This window comes from Mytilus trossulus, chromosome 6 (genome assembly GCF_036588685.1).
Source record: "Mytilus trossulus isolate FHL-02 chromosome 6, PNRI_Mtr1.1.1.hap1, whole genome shotgun sequence".
Taxonomy (NCBI): Eukaryota; Metazoa; Mollusca; class Bivalvia; order Mytilida; family Mytilidae; genus Mytilus; species Mytilus trossulus.
Window position 1 is genome coordinate 66,034,558 of NC_086378.1, and position 17,692 is coordinate 66,052,249.

Below are 17,692 nucleotides of genomic sequence, written 5' to 3' on the forward strand. Positions count from 1 at the left end.
TCAAAGAGTATGGATGAAAACACGTTCAAGCATTTTAAGGACATAATGTATTAGAAATTGGTACAACTATTAATTATTACATCTCTGAAGTAATGCAAATTAATGATGCATTTAAAAAAAAAATGTACAAAAGTTTGATGCTAAACGGCGTCAACTTTTGTAGTTATCAGGTTTCTGAAATTTGTGAACTAAAGTTTTGATCAATTAATCAGAAAAAAAATATAAACGTTAAATAAAAAACTGAAACATCTAAAATAATGTTTACTTTGAAATGCCACCTAAGTGAGTCACCTTGTTGTTACCAAATTCAAATAAAATCTGATTAAATCAAAACATCAGATCAAGCCAATAGACAAACGTTTTCATTTAATTGTTATAATGGGCCCAATTATAGCTGTTATTTAATCTAGAAAAAGGGAAAATAGAATAACTATATGAATACAACTTTTGTTCAATGTCTTTATTTCATTATCTTTTGATAATGGTTTTATACATCGAAGGTTAAAGCACGTGCATTGAAATTAGAAGTAAGCCAGAGAAAGTAGAATTCATTCATTAGTCTCTAACAAAAATCAATAGTCATATTTAATCTTTACTCTTTTAATCTTTACTTTTCAATTCCTTTAAATTTTGGGCGATGCATTCGAAATGAGAAATAATGAAATTCGATACATTCTTCATGATATTCATGACTCGCTTTAACAGGCGTACAAATACGAATGAAACCTCGCACGCGCTCACGTGACTTTCCAAATTATATGCGCATACAGTCGGAAAATGAAACACACGTGTCTGAATGCAGGTGCATTGACACGAGATAATGTCAATATAAGTATACAATACGAGGTATACATTATTGAAAGTGAAAAAAGTTTAATCTGTTTTACACATAATGAATAGGGTTGAAAAAGAGTCGTAAGTCGGCACGTTCCATTAAAATTACAGCACCACAGAAGAAACCTTGGATTGGATAAAAAAGTAAACACAGGTAATAAATGTCTTTTCAAACTAAAACAGACGAAAAACAATGTTTTTTTTATTTATCAAATGCAGTTGACAATAACATCATTGTCTTGCCATATACAATAGATTTGGTTGTTCCACAGTATTTTAATTCATTCTATACTTTTTTTAATCAAAGTTCTTTAACAAAAAAAGTCTTTTATGCTAAGGACAGGGAAATCTTGGATCATAGTTTTTGCTGGAGTGTATTAATTATATTCAAATCATTATAGTTTTTGTATTGTTTGGTTATGATTTGTATTTGTTAAATAAATTATGTAAGGTAGTATAACAATAAAGAAAGAAATATTTATGATAATATTCAAACAACCCAAACTCTTTTTGAAAACCCCCATACGAAAAACCTTTACAAAACCATTCAAACTGTCAAACGTAAACTTTGCATGACGGCACTGCAACCCTAGGTAATAATTTAAAAGCAGAGTGCATTACGTAAAAATCAGCACAGGGGTATCTACTAAAATGCATTGAAATAATAATGTTATATCTTATATCCTTGAAATAAATAAATACTGTTTAGGCCTCTAGTAGGAATCCACAAAATAATTTATATTTAGGAAAACAAAATATTATACATATAGTCTAACATGAAAATCTTTGCTGATTGCTTAAAAAAACAGAAAAAACAGGAATCTTGAATCGGAGCATATTATTCTAAAGGTATAAAGGACTAACAGTAACCATGGCAATGCTATGTAGATAAGTAAAGAACAGCAAATGTACTAGGATAAACTGATGTCCTACACCGATCAATCCTTTTATAATGGTCAACAAACTATCTATTAAAAGAAAATTGTCAGTATTTTAGAGCCAAACCTTTGATTATCGTCACTGTTTGTAAAAACCCAAGGTAGGGAAAATTCACAAAAGGAAAACACGTATCTCTCGTATATTTATTGAAATACAAACCCACTTGTAAAATGTCATGAGTGAGGATATTGAATTGTCTTAATGATAGCAACCACGCATTTCATAATTTGCTGGCAGGTTATAATCAATCTCTTATATATATATATATATATTTTGGTGTAGGATAAGGAAGTTTGGAGTTTGTAGTAAGTTTAGCAATATACTATTACTAAAAATCAAAACATATAGAATTCTGGCTTGGCAAATGATACAAATATGATTTCGCTAATGGAAAAATATCAAAGTATGACTAAATCATTTTCTGCAATAATATGTATACAGTTTTATATAGATTAGACCGTTGGTTTTCCCGTTTGAATGGTTTTACACTAGTAATTTTGGGGCCCTTTATAGCTTGTTGTTCGGTGTGAGCCAAGGCTCCGTGTTGAAGACCGTACTTTAACCTATAATGGTTTACTTTTTAAATTGTTATTTGGATAGAGAGTTGTCTCATTGGCACTCACACCACATCTTCCTATATCTAAGTAAAACAAATGTTAAATGTTTCTGACTGGTTTGCTCGATCTTAAACTTGTGGTGGAATGTTTTTTGAACGGTTGTAATTTATTCTTTTATGCATTTAATGACATCTGCATTCGACTTATGACCCCTTCACATAAACATTTTCTATACAAATAACGATAAGAGTTATGATATGTGATTTATTTGTATACTGTGTGCTTTGCTTTTAATTTTTTGCTGTAATTTTTTTATATTCGGTTCGGTTAAAGAAAAACCAATCAGAGCTTATTTTCATATGTTTCTGAATATATCGAATCTTAATAAAGTTACACGTGATATACTTGATCTGAATGCAATCGGTGTTTTAAATGTCAGACTACCACTGACTTGGAATGGTGCGTAGACTGAGTGTTACTTATGGTACCAATTGCAAACATCAGCCTGAGCTAAATCAGATAACGTAGGAAACATTCAAATGAACATTGACCTAAAATGGTTTACTTATTTTAAAATTGTTTTTTAGATGGAGAGTTGTCTCATTGGCACTCACACCACATCTTCCTATATCTATTTTCAGTTCATAAATCTGGCAATGATTCTAAATCTGATATTACAAAGTAATTACGAAAAATATCATGTTGATATTGCTTTATTATATATGGTCTTGAGTAGTATGAGCATAGGCTGATCGACAAGGTAACAAAACAATGTATCTGGGTAAAGTGATACCAACAAAGATCAGCGGATCGGTGTAGTTCAAAGCAGGTTTAATATATTTACATTACTTGAGTATGTTCTGGTTGAGATATTCTTGTAGTACTTTCTGTTGGACGTAAACGCATTCCCAACATCATCATCCTAATAAAATATGTATAATGATACATTGGTGAAGATTGTGCAGAAAATTTCAATTTCAAAATCTCTAACGTAATTCTGTTTTGAATCATAGCAAAAGGGGATCATAATCTCTTACGTAATTCTGTTTTGAATCATAGCAAAAGGGGAACCCAATCTCTTATGTAATTCTGTTTTGAATCATAGCAAAAGGGGATCCTAACCTCGTACGTAATTCTGTTTTGAATCATAGCAAAAGGGGATCCTAGACAAAATTCGATTTTTTTTAATGCAATCGTACAAGTGAACTTTGTTTTTTATTCGACATTTCTTCAAATTTTCATTTTAAAGTGTATTTCAATGAATTTCAATGTTGTAGATTATCAGACTATTGAAAATAAGTGATTTAAATGGACTGGAAATGATAAGAAAAAAGACACACTTTGTCATCTCGAATATGTATCGGTCCACTGGTGCGTAACCTGTAACGATGTGATTCAGAAAGCCCCCACATGAAGTATAGTACTTATAAAAAGATGTTAACCAACATGAATCAACACAAGTTAAAAAGAAACTGATGTGTTCAATAATGCTTCTCAACTGTTTATTTTATTTTACATTTATATAGGTTAGATTAAGTTTTCCAAGCAAAAAAAATCTATTTCATCCACCTGTGAAATTCATGTTAATATTTTACCATTGTTATTTGTATTTATATGTTGTTCATTAAAAGAAGACGAAATATATCAAAAGACCAGTCAAACGCAGAAGCCAAAAATAAACTAAGAGTGCAATGGTAAAAACCAAAAAAAACCAACAAGACAAACTTCTGTACACAAAACACTACATAAAAAACTAATAACTTCAAGCAATACGAACCCCACGAAAATCGTAGGTGATCGCAGATGCTCAGGAAATTTAAGCAGATCCTGCTCCACTAGTCGAACCTGACGTTTTGTTCATGTAAGTTCAAACTCGAGTTTAAGTTTAATTCGAGAAAAAGAGAACGGAATTGAGGTTACGACAATAGGAATATAGCGATCGTCAATCATTTGTATAACAGATATTCCATATCGATCAAACGAACTCTTGACGACGTTCGGAAAAATTTCACAAACAACAATTTTGCTTGAGTTATAGGACGCATTTGCGAAAAAAATGATTTAAAATTCCCAATCTTCTTATAATTTTACCAATTCTATTGATATATAAAAAGGGTTTTCATTTTGGCAACTTGGCTTTTGTTTTACGGTGAAATTAAACACAAGTAAAAGCATTACTCACGATTCTCTCATTTAAGGAGTACCCGTATTTTGGGAAAATGTCTTATTCGACAATGCTGTTATAATTATATTTATTAATATTTTTAAAATTTCATTAATTCATGATTTGAGATGAATCGCCCTCTGCATAATTTTTAGATGGACAGGGGTCGATTTTACAAAAAAAAAAACACCTCACGACTAAGATTGGTCTTAAGTCATGCACAAATCAGTATACTAACGATCAATCTAAGTCGCAATTTTGTTTGTTTGAAATCGACTCCAGGTACTTTAAAAGTATTTTATCTCAACATTAGACACTTTTGGTAGTTTTTATATCATTCATGAAATGTGATAGGACATACTTTATTATTCATAAGCATGCATGGTACAATCACAGGCACTTGTCTCAGTAAAAATCGCTTCATTTGTGGATCGATACTTACTTATTATTAAGTAAAATTATGTAGAATCTTCAATTTTTGTAGATGAATTTTTTTTATGAAATAAAAACCGAGATTTTTATTCTGAATAAGGGAGGCAAGAGCGTTTTCACTTCACTGTTAGTAGTTTTTGCTTCTTGTTTTAGTCTTTGGGTGCTAGTTCATGGGATGACTTCCTTCCCTATGAAGGAAAAACTAGAAAAGTGTTCAAGGTAGATACTTTATTTGAATAAATAAAAATTATCATTTTCCCACCCTGCTCTCAAACACGTCTCTTCTTATTCATATTTAACGTAATTTCTTCCGCTGATATGTGAAAAAATAAAATAAAATGAAAAAAGACAAATAAATTTGAAAAATCAGGTTCATGTTAAACAAATAAGCAAATTGTTAAATATTTGATATTAACAAGGTAAATACAAAATTTTATGAAATCTTTTGATCGATAATTCCACTGCGTTACATTTAAGTTAAAATTTAACATCGTTATATTTCTCAAATATTGACTGATCTACCCATTCCATTATATGGGATTAGCTATGTTAGATTTTATGTAATATAATTGATATTCTAATTTACTGTTACCATAATATAAGTACATAAAATACATCACTGCTATAATCTGATGAAATATTTATTCGTCCTTTATCAATCGTTTTAACAAAAATACATTTTTTCGATATGAATTTTCCTTATTTTTTTTTTATAGCTATTCCTTAAAACATAAACTATCATCCTAGATATTATGATTTTTTATAGTGATAAATGATAAATAAATGGAAAATCTACTGTTATGTCAATCGTCTGCAGAATGTATCTGAAGCTGATGATAGCGCGTGACAAGATGCAATTGATACCAAGGTAACGCCTATCATGTAAACCACGCCTACATAATGAATTTCTGATTGGATACGTTGATTACTGTATGATTAAACATGACTTTCGTATAAAAATCGAATTCTATAAATCAATAAAGCTTTTGTACACATTATTTCTGGTCTTTCAGGAACTTATTTAAAAACCATGTATGAGAGTTTCCTTTATAAAGTTTAAACAAGCATTGCTGTAACCGGCAGTGGTACAAGTTCCGTCTTAGTTCCGTTTGGGAAATAGTTGTCGACGCATTTCGGAAACGCGAACAGAAACGAAGTAATTGGATGTGTCGATTTGAACTTTTGAAGTAAATACAAAACCGATCTAATCTATTTATTGTACTCTTTTTACAAGAGAGTTCCGATGCAGGGAATTAAACCTGATTACTATAGGACTTGTAGCTTTCCGGGCTTGACTGGAATGATGATCCCCGGTATGTATGTTTCGGGAAATTACTTTTTCCGGTGTTCAGAAACCGTTGAAATCGGTTTCCTTTTTGGAGACTTTGATCAGAATTTTATTTGGTTTTCATTAAATGTTATTTGGAAACAGCATTTCAATGTTTATTTCTTTAATTTCCGTCCTTTTGTGAGGAAAATAAACACAAAAGTAAATTGATTTTTTTACCTATTTATATTTGACTTTCAACTCGTGACAAAATCAGAGTGAATAAAAAAGGATATTAAACATTCTGCAATAAAAAGTACCACGATTTTATCTTTTTTTTTTTTTTTTCGGAAATACAAAAGCAAATTGTGAATTTTGGTGCAACGTTGTACCCTTCTCCAACTTTAATAATACAAACAGCGGACAACTTTTTACACTATTTTCAGCTTTCCATTTCAAATCATTTAAATTTTTAAATTCATAAATAACGACTTTTATTTGCTTAAATTACAGATCCTCCGTACGGGAAAGCATCATGGCCACCAACGTCAACCCCACAGAGTCCAAGTAAGTTTGTCTTCATTTATCCTTAATATTCCATAGTTTACATTATCATTGAAATTCTGAATTCTTGAGGGTTCATTTGTTTGCTTCAATTTTATTTGTAACTTTTAACGTTTAACTCGATACCGTTTACAAGTCTAATTTAATTTCTTTAATCCTATAATGAATAACTATTATTTTTATTATATAGTTATAAACTCTAGTAAAAATGCATTAACAAATCTAATACTTTATTTTCCAGATTACGGACATACAAGTCCGTTTCCACACTTATCAAAACCAACATTAGAAGCACCTCATACTCACTGGAGACCGCAAGGTAAGAATATTTCTTTATTCATATGTTTTCTGTGGCCTATAATGATTTACTTTTACAAATTGTGATTTGGATGGAGAGTTTTCTCATTGGCACTCATACCATTTCTTCTTATATCTATTTACTGAAGAAATATATAAATCATTAATGCTTGTGGTAAAAAAAATAAAAATTCTACCAATCTTTTTAAGAACTTAATTGGTTTAAAAAAAAATGAACATAAATACCGAATTCCAAAATTAATTTAAAGGGGAAATTTCAGCAAACGCTGGACTTCGTCATCCAACGGAACATTTACAATGTCTTTCATGAGACATTTTGATTATTTTGTTTCGCAATATATTAAAATACATATAGTTTGTATGTTCATATAGAAATACATGTATATATAAAGGCGTCAAATTATTTACTCTTTTTCTGTTAAAAAAATATGTCATATCTTTAATTGTATTTTGTTCATTCGCTCGATAATTATATAAAATTGCCACAAATGTCCTTTTTTTTTTATAACTGTCGTTTCTTATGTCAAAACATTATTGAAAAGACAAAATATTGATGCAATAACGAAGAAGAAAATTTAAGAGCGTTAACGATCATCTTCTTGTTTTCATATTTGAAAAGTTTATTTTATTTTTCTTATAAACCCTCCCAGTTAAACCCACTATGCAGTTAACACAGATAATTCTCAAATATATAATGCTATTCCTTAGATGGATATACATAAATTAGGCTGTTAAACAATATGTTCAGTTCTCTTTTTTGTCATTTTCTATGACTTTCTTTTGAACGATTTTCAGGTTAAACCAAGTATGCTATACATAGAAATATGATGATGTATTATTTTGTTTCTTAAATATATCATTTAAGTAGGAGCTGGTTCTAATATTTTTTTGAAAATTCATGTTTGAAAATAAGTGTTGATGAGGAAAGGGTATTTTTGAAATATTTGAAATTGTAGTAAGAAAAAATCCTGTTTATTAAAGATAAATATTCCTGACAAATGGCAATGAGGTTATCATACTGATTATAATTATTAGATATACTAATTAAAACATAAAAATATATTATCTGAATGCGCAGTAAATGTTAACAAAGTTAATGTCGAATACCTTTTTGTTATTTGTTGTACACGCAGCGACAAATATTTCAGGTATAGTGAGTACACTTAAAAAAAGACAAAAACTTTAATGATTATAGTATTTTCTTAATATTTCTTAATGGTCAAGAGCTATTTGTCGTCTGTCTTTATCATTTGTAAAAGATAAAAAAAAATGTCAACGAGTCCTTGGAATTTCTAACGGTTCAAATATACGATATAGTATAGGTAACAAAATATTACAGACAAAACACAGATATTATCTAATAAATTTATTGATAGTGGTTCAACTTGGTTCATTTTGCTTGATTTGAGCATTGAACCTTGCTATGTTTATTACATATTTCATCATGGCCCTTGTACTACAAATTAATAACCTGTTATGTGTAAATTGCATTTTTTTTTAGAATAGTAAATAAGCCCTGTACAAAACTCTATTTATGTATAGAAAAAATAATAATCATATACGCATGGGATCTGCTTATCGAAGCGCTTTTGGGATTACGACATATATTAAGATCGTCTATAAGGGTATATGTTTGTCCTATGTGGGTTTATCAAACCTTTCGTAACTTAGATAAGTCATAGGAATCGTCCTGAGTTCACGGCATAAGTTTCGGTATATTTAGATGAGCATTGTCCTAACTGAAGGATACCTTCTATAACTATTAATTTGTAAACAATTACGACCGCCGCCTTAAGGAAAAAGAACAAATAGTTGAAGTAGAAACAGTCTGTTTAGGGACTATTATATTCCACCGGACTATTTGGGTGACATAATTAAGTAAAGTTCATTATGACCGCAACATAGACATTAGGGGAATATTTTACTTTTTTTCCCAAACAGGCGGCTAGGGAAAAAGATTCCTCCCCTTTATAAAACATTATTTATCATTCAGTAACTGGTAATATTCTTTGATATATTTACTTATTTAATGGGCTCCATATGTTATCCATAAGCTATATACATGTAATAATAATATGTTGAATGTACACTTAAGTAGATAGTTAATATATATTATCTTTATATACAAACAATTATTACAATTTTTAATCTAATAATTATCAATACTTGTAAAATTCTATATTTTTTTTGCATATTTTTCAATTTTTCACATCATTTTGTCCTGAACGCATACAATTATAGGGCAGCAGATCTAATGATAACTTTGATGGTAATGCGGAGATATTAATACCTACTATAAATCTAAGGACAGATTCTAGGATAGCTTTTATAACAGACCCTTGTATAATTTTGGGGAACATTTTCCAAACCATTTTTGAAAGATGTAATTGGCAATTGAATTTCCTTATTTCGACTTATTCCGCTGCTTTTAAAAGCAAAATTAGTATGATTCAAAGACATATAATTAATGTAGATAATAAGGAGCATCGGACAGGAGCGTGTATCTATACATCCGAGTCCACACTGAGTGCGTGCATGTATTCATGCATCCTACACAGCTAACTGAACGCCTCTTAATAACTTAAGTGTAATTTTAAACGGACATGTATCTACTAGAATCTCTTAGGAATAACGAACAATCTATATTATAATTGTCTTTGAAAATATAATATACAGAGTGTAAGTTAAAGATATTTATCTTACCTCCTATACATTTCTAGGAATATGATTGGTTAAAAGCGACCTCGTGGAGACCGTGTATATTCAATATTAGGTTAGTAGGGAGGCGGGGCTTATTTCAATATGAAGTTAGTAGTGAATTTGCGACTTAGGCACTGTTTGATTATTTCAAATATTGAAAGTTCTTTTTAATATTGTTATATCAAGGTTGTTTATCATAAATATCTATCGTTTACATTAGTTTTTTTAGTGCATATCAATTGAAGTAGGTTCTTAAAATTGAACACCTGAACACTTTAATACAGAAATAAGGAGATGTGTTATGAAAGCAAATAAGACAACTTTAGTCTAAATTCAACACTTAAAGATAGTCGGTAAGATAAATTCGTTACATAGTGTGCTAGTGACCTAATATGATATATACAGGGTAAGTAAATTCCATATGGGGTTCGAGCTTCGCTCTCACCCCATATGGAATTTACTGACCCTGTATATATCATATTAGGTCACTAACACACTATGTAACTAATAATACATTAGGCAATGTTTATTTTTCTTTTGACATACAATTAAAATATCATCTTGAAAAGAATGAATAGGGTTATTCATGATTCGAACCATGATCGGAAATCTTTAGATCATATTGCTAAAAGCGAAGAAGACCCCGTTACACAAACGGTTAACAAAATATACCATAAAAAAGCGATTTATTTTTGCATTAATCTATTCATAGGTCCTTGACTCGATTTGGTCGTTACTCTCAAAAAGTGTTCCGGGAGCCTGTCTATGTTTAACGTCACCAGTTGTGTATTTTAAACCTTAGCACAAAAATGCACCGAATATAAAGTCAATGAATGAAATGAGATGAACACGATTATGAAAGAGTAACCCAATGACATAAAGCTTATGGTAGTTCTTTTCTATTCGTTTAATGTTTTTGAGTTTTGAATTTGCCATTTGATGAAGAATTTTCTGATTTGAATTTTCCTTGGAATTCGGTAGATTTGTTATTTTATTTTAAAAAATATAATAAAAGAGGGACGAAAGATACCAAAGGGACAGTAAAAAATACGACATTTTCTATACCATATGTTAAGCTCTTGACTTTAGAAATATAAGTAGAAAATATAATTGACGAAGACTACCAAAGATCCTTCACAATTCCGTTAACAATCAAAATGTCAAAAAAACATTCAGACATTTAAAGAAAGGCATATGACTAAGGTAGTGATCTTTCTCAAGAATGCCCGAATTTACTACGGTGTCGCACGTAATGTGTTCACACATTGTCAGTTTCCTCCATTCCAGATTAAGGCATTTTAATATTTCATTGAGAAGTTTAATACAGCTAGTGCAATAGATAGCTAATGTTTACAACTCCTATTGTTGTTTCTGAATGTTATTTTTAATTGACATAAAGGTGTTTTAAATGATTATATAAGTTGTGGAATTATGCCTTTTAATCTTTTTAATTTAAATTTCCTACAATTTTAACACAAAATTTATTAGACACGTTTACAATGAAAAAAAAGGGTTCAGAAACGAGGTTTACAGTTTTAAAATAAAACATTACACTTTTAGGGTAAAAAGTGCATGTCTATGAAGCATAATCACATACATATATATATATATATTAACACAAGCGTCCTTATTTAAGAACGACTAAGAAGTGGAGAGTATTGGACGGAAACATTGGAATAAGATAATGCTGACCTCAGGAAACATTTTTTAAACTAAAAAATGTATCTTTCTACTTTTTTTGTGTAAGAATTGGAGGAATTTTTTTATTTATTATTTTAGCATTTTTTTTTGGCATTGGCTCCCACGAGAATACAAAACATATAGCTCGTAATAAAATGACAAATAAAAACCTCAAACACATCAAACAAATTAAACGAATGAATAACAACTGTCATATTCCGGACTTGTGATATGTTTTATTTTAAATAGTGGTGCTCAATCTGCAATATGATGTGTTTGACATTTGGAAACATTTCTCTTTCACAACTTAATGAGAAAATATATATGTGATGCGCAATACGAAGATTGTCTTAAAAAAATGAATTAAGTTCTCAAAGGAGTAGGTCCAGTAAGACCCCTTTTTGGCCCCAACATATAGCAGTTTTACAAAATTGTTAAAATGTATACTTTTAGTTATTTATTGGACAGTAGAATGCTTCTGCTTCTTAAATATGGGCTGTGTTTGACAATACGATGAGCATATATCGAGTACTAGCACCATTAAGTCATGCTAAATTAATGAAATCTTCACAATTCTAGCATTTTGGTTAAATTTTAGACGGTTTCCGTGTAAAACGAAAGTGTTCATTCAAAATATTTAAATGTAAGTTGTATTTAATGATAATACATAACATGTATAAAGGTTGAGGATGAACACGGATGCGGTCACTTTCATTTTTGACAAAAACCATCTTAAAAGTGACATTTTTCAGCATATTTGGTAGATTTTTCATATTTGAGCTTGAATCGATGCGTTTTTAATGACTAAATTAGTTAAAATCTTTCACATATATTTATTGAATCAAATATAATAAACACTTAAGTGTTTAAAAAGTGGTCAACTTCATTCGTCAGATGAACCTGAAATTTGAGGCAAAAATCGGTCCTTACCGGACCTACTCCTTTGTTTTTGAAAAATAAAGATGGTGTTATTAAATTTGTAAAATGAAATTTTCATTACATTCATTTTGTGATATAAGTTATCCTCAACAATTCAATAGATTATTTTTAAATCGAAAAAAATCCCAAACACTTTTGGACTTGACAATATTTTTATATACTTTGATTCGTTGTATTTAAAAAAAACCCTACTGTATGTAGACAAATGATTTGGTTCGATCATCGCTGCAATGAGTCTTGCGCAGACGGAACTCGCGGTTGTATACTTTAAAATTACATAGCCTGGTATCTTTGGATTAGATTAAACACTAGCTTCAATTTTTTTCATGTCATTAGTGTGTTAAGGAAATGATTTTGAGAACCATTTTTTACAATTAAATAATGTTTTGACATTTTGTTCATTCTCAAAATTGCTATCAATTAGATAGAATTCGTATACCTCATATTTGTATAAAATACTTTAAATGAAAGAAGCTTTTACTATTCATACTGTTTTGATTTTGCTTTTGATCACACATTTAGCATGAAAATTTTCACCTCAAGCTGAATTAAAACAATTATTTTACAAATATCCGGAGAAACCATGGAAACGGAACTAGGCTTCTGTTAAATGAAAAATAAAACACGTTTTTAAATACCCAATTTCATTATCCGATGATAATTTCCTATATTTAATCCTTATTCAGTTTTCTTTCGGCATAATGAAATTGTACCGTAATTATTAAAGAAAATTATTCAAAAGCTATTGAGCGTGCAATTTTGGATTCCTGAATCACAGTTTCCGCACCAAAGTAGGAGAATGTTAAGATCAGAAATCGGATTTTTATGTCAATATCGTTAAAATGAACATCTGGTTTTGCGTGTCACAATTCCGTATTCACCAACAAGAAAAGAATTTTACCTGTAAATGTACAAATGCTTTTAACACATCAACGAATGTTTAACTGTTCTAATACTAGCTACATTATTTCTAAATCAATACGTAGGATTAATGCCGGGTTTAGCTTTTAATGAACATATCTTGTAACATATTGTAATATCGTGCGGATAAAGCAATCGTCTGATTTTCCAAATATAAATAAGAATATGGTTAAATGAAAGCACTTAAATCTGAACACGTCTGGCCACATGCTGACGTAGATAATATAAACAATATTTACATCGAAATAGGAAAAATAAGTTTATTAATTAAAACATAATCCACCGTTAGGTATGAGTTCAATATTTATTTTGTTTCATTTCATGCTTTGGTGGCAGTACTTATATAATAAGCCACTATTTCTACCATAAAAGGCGAAGATAAATATATGCAATATGTGCAACATAAATCTTATGATGCGAAGAAAACTGTACTTGGAGAATCCATATTTATTTTGTTTCATTTCATGTTTTAATGACAGTACTTAAAATATTACACAATTGTATCTACATGTACCGTTAAAAGGAGAAATATTAAATATATATGTTAATTAAGAATAACGAGCTATTGCAATACAGTTCTTGTGATCCGAGTTCGTAATTTTTATGTTAAGGTCGTGTCTAGCTGGTTAAGAAAACTGGGATCAACACCGAGGATGGGTTTTTATCTTTCGCTTATCTAATATTATGATGAAATTTGAATATGAATCGCATCCTTTCTAAATAAAGGCAACAGTAGTATACCGCTGTTCAAAACTCATAAATCCATGGACAAAAAACAAAATCGGGGTAACAAACTAAAACCGAGGGAAACGCATTAAATATATGAGGAGAACAACGACACAACACTGAAATGTAACACACACAGAAACGGACCAAGCATCAGACAAAATCCCACGAGAATAACAAATATAACATCAAAACCAAATACATGAATTTGGGATAGACAAGTACCGTGACACGTCTTATTGCAATGTGAATTTACACTAAAAAAATAAGAGAAAACAAACGACGCAACATCAAAATGTAACCATTCTGTTTTCATGTTCCTTGCGTAGTTTCTAAAACAAATGAAAAGTCATACAGATTAAACGTGCACTAAAACTTAGAGTACAATAATCATTCAATATTCTAATAATTATATATTTGAGGAAACAGAAATTTGCCGATACTCAAATCTCCTAAATTATCATGAAGATACAAAATCAAGGTAAAAACAAAAACCGCGGGAACCGCATCAATTTAAAAATGTGCAAGGTCTGATATGTCGGTGTCGATAAGGAGACACAGTCTTAAAAATATAGGGTAAACTTATTTTATTGTTTTAAATATCAATTAGTCTATTCATTTTAAAATTATGTTTATTGCAAATGGAGATAACATTTTAAAAAGGGAAATATAGCATTGTTCAACTGCGAGAATGTAAAATGAACAAATGCTATTGTTGTCTTAACCAGAATTATCACTCATTATACGTTGTCAAAGACTTAAATATTTTAAATTCTTTCTGGTTTTTAAGACTTTTGAATTTAGACTATTGCTGGTGTATCATAAAAAGGTCACAAAGCATAACAAACAGCAATTAACCAATGTTGTAATGTTTTAAATTATTTGAGAAGATATAAAACTCAAGGTAAAATTAAAACAAAAAGGTAATCACATACCATATCTTTAAACGATCAAACAAAATACAACATACCAAATAAAATAAATTATTACGAAAGGTATGGTCAAAACACTGTGTTTACCACATTGTGGTTGTTACTCAAATACGGAATGTCTGAACAACTTTTAAGTTTTTGTTATTGTTATAAAACATAATTGAAAAATGGAAATACATATGATAAAATAAAATAAGCATGACACAATAATGTTTTATGAAATGCTGCAAATAAAAAATCGAAATTGTATGTATTTGTACTACGGAATATTTATCTTTTTATACATTTCATTTACATACAATTTAGAGTAATTCATATATCATACCATGAATATAAGAGAGACTGTTTTCAATATGTTTTTTTATTTGTTTTTATTTTTTCGTTTCAGGGAGTGGACAAATCCAGCTGTGGCAATTTCTATTAGAACTTCTGTCCGACAGTAGTCTTGCAAACTATATAACATGGGAAGGCACCAACGGAGAATTCAAATTAGTTGATCCAGATGAAGTTGCTCGTCGTTGGGGCGAGAGAAAAAGTAAACCAAACATGAACTATGACAAACTTAGCCGTGCTTTAAGATATTATTACGATAAAAACATTATGACAAAAGTTCATGGCAAGCGATATGCTTATAAATTTGACTTTGCTGGATTGGCACAAGCAATGCAACCACAGTCAGCAGATCCTACGGCATATAAATATCACCAACAAGACTTTTTAATGTCCAGTTACCATACAGGGTCAAGATTTAATTTCATGAACTCTCATTCACATATTCCACAATCACCAAACTTTTTCGGTTCACCATCAAACTACTGGCCAAACAGTAACAGCATTTATTCTGGTAGCAGCATGTACCCCAACATTCCAAATCACCACATGTCACATAGTCACCCAAGTCATATGCCGTCACACTTGAGTTCATACTATTCGTAGAGATAAACACAGAATGGAAATGACTCCGGTTGTATTTTCTCAGATTATATTTACCAACTGTGGTGATATATCTGTTTTGTCTGTGATAGTCTATGTTTGTCACGTTTTTATGATCAGGGTCGTCTGCTAGATCCCTTGGGGTCGTCTGGAAATAAAAAAAAAGAATCTGACGCCATTTTTTTGTATCTGGCTTCATGGGTCGTATCTGATAATCAACCAACTTGAAGAAAGAATAAGTGCCATTCTATCGATTCAAAAGGTGACATTTTAAAAGACTTAAGAATTCGATACAGATCTTTTTGAGAATGGTTTTAATATTCTATCAATGAAACAATAACATATTCTGTAAATGTCGCTAACAATAGGATGGGATGGAATTAATCACCGATTGTTGCTACAGTATCTCTGTTTCTTATAAGGTCTATAGGACTATTGATTCTAAGCAAGAATAAATCGCAGCAGCAGATAAATTAATCCAAGGAAATGTCTTTACTAATGTAGAAATGAAATGTAAGGCACGGTTGAATAACTCACAGGGAGTATTAGATGGATTCATTTTTCACAACAGTTTTCAGCAACGGTTTGGCGGAAGGAAACGACAGAAAAGTTGATTCCGACAGTAATTTCTTCCTTCTTGATCGACTTTATTTTGTTCAAGAAACTTGACAGTTAGAAAATTGGATTCCTGGTCTGTTAAGAAAACTTATGTTATCAATACGATCAACGATGTATTTGAGAGGATGTATGGTAATGGATTGTTGCTCAAGTGTCTAGAATTGCCATTATTACGCTCTAACTAAGCCTTTACGATAACACTTTGACAAAAACCATCGGTTTTTATAATATCTTAATGAGATAAAAGGATAAGTGAGTCTATTAAACGCATAAAAGACCCAGAAATGACTGGAAAATACTCCTTGGAGACCAGCTGCGATTGAGCTGAATCTTGATCTCTTGTGTGCTTTATTGAAACCGCATCATTTAATACTCTGTAAATTAAATGATGAAATTAACATTGGATAATGATAACGATTGTTGATGAGAAAACGGATCTCATTCCAATTCCGAAGAACTGTCACCTGCACTATACATTTTCGTCTTCATATCAGATAGCAAAATAAGACTGTCATAATGAAAAAGCTAATCATACCCCGTCCGTCATTGATTTCGTTAATATATTGAACATTTGAATAAATAACATCAACATAGTGCCGATTCGTACTTTCGATTGCTCGTATGATTAAATACGCACGTGCCGTAGCACGAGCATGATGTAATTTAGTCATGTAAAATTCTAAGATATATTATTTTAATATTTCTACATTTAATTGAATAAAATAATGCTATTGTATTTTATGTGTTCGTTTTGTTATCAGATGGTGAACAAATATAAGGAGTCTGGGTTTTCTCGTGTGAACTTTTATGAAATCAACACACTGTAAATATAAAATCTAAATTATGTATGATTTTTTCTTCAATCTTCAATGCAAAAGAGCAACCTTTCTAATTATAGGTCACGCACACTACTTACAGAAAACATAATTGTAGTTTTTAAACACAGATAAAATAATTGACATTTTGATGTAAAATTTCACTGATATAATTCAACTGAATGGAAACTTGATTTTTATCATGGTTAAATATTATTCTTTCATACATTTGGTTAAAATTACATAATTTAAGTCTCTGTAATTTTCTAAATGTTTATTTGTCTTGAAACCATACAAAATAATTAGATTACATATAAAAAGATCTAGTTTAGAACAAAACACAACTAGGATTT

At 30.2% G+C, this 17,692-nt stretch overlaps 1 protein-coding gene across 1 annotated transcript; it reads left to right on the plus strand.

Annotated features, from left to right (window-relative positions):
* Nucleotides 1-5,928: 5,928 nt before the first annotated feature.
* On the plus strand, nucleotides 5,929-17,260 carry LOC134721698 (transcriptional regulator ERG homolog). The gene is made up of 4 exons (XM_063584867.1): nucleotides 5,929-6,239; nucleotides 6,707-6,760; nucleotides 6,999-7,076; nucleotides 15,362-17,260. The coding sequence occupies exons 1-4, from the start codon at nucleotides 6,170-6,172 to the stop codon at nucleotides 15,907-15,909; spliced, it is 750 nt and encodes a 249-aa protein (XP_063440937.1). The 5' UTR covers nucleotides 5,929-6,169; the 3' UTR covers nucleotides 15,910-17,260.
* Nucleotides 17,261-17,692: the final 432 nt, after the last annotated feature.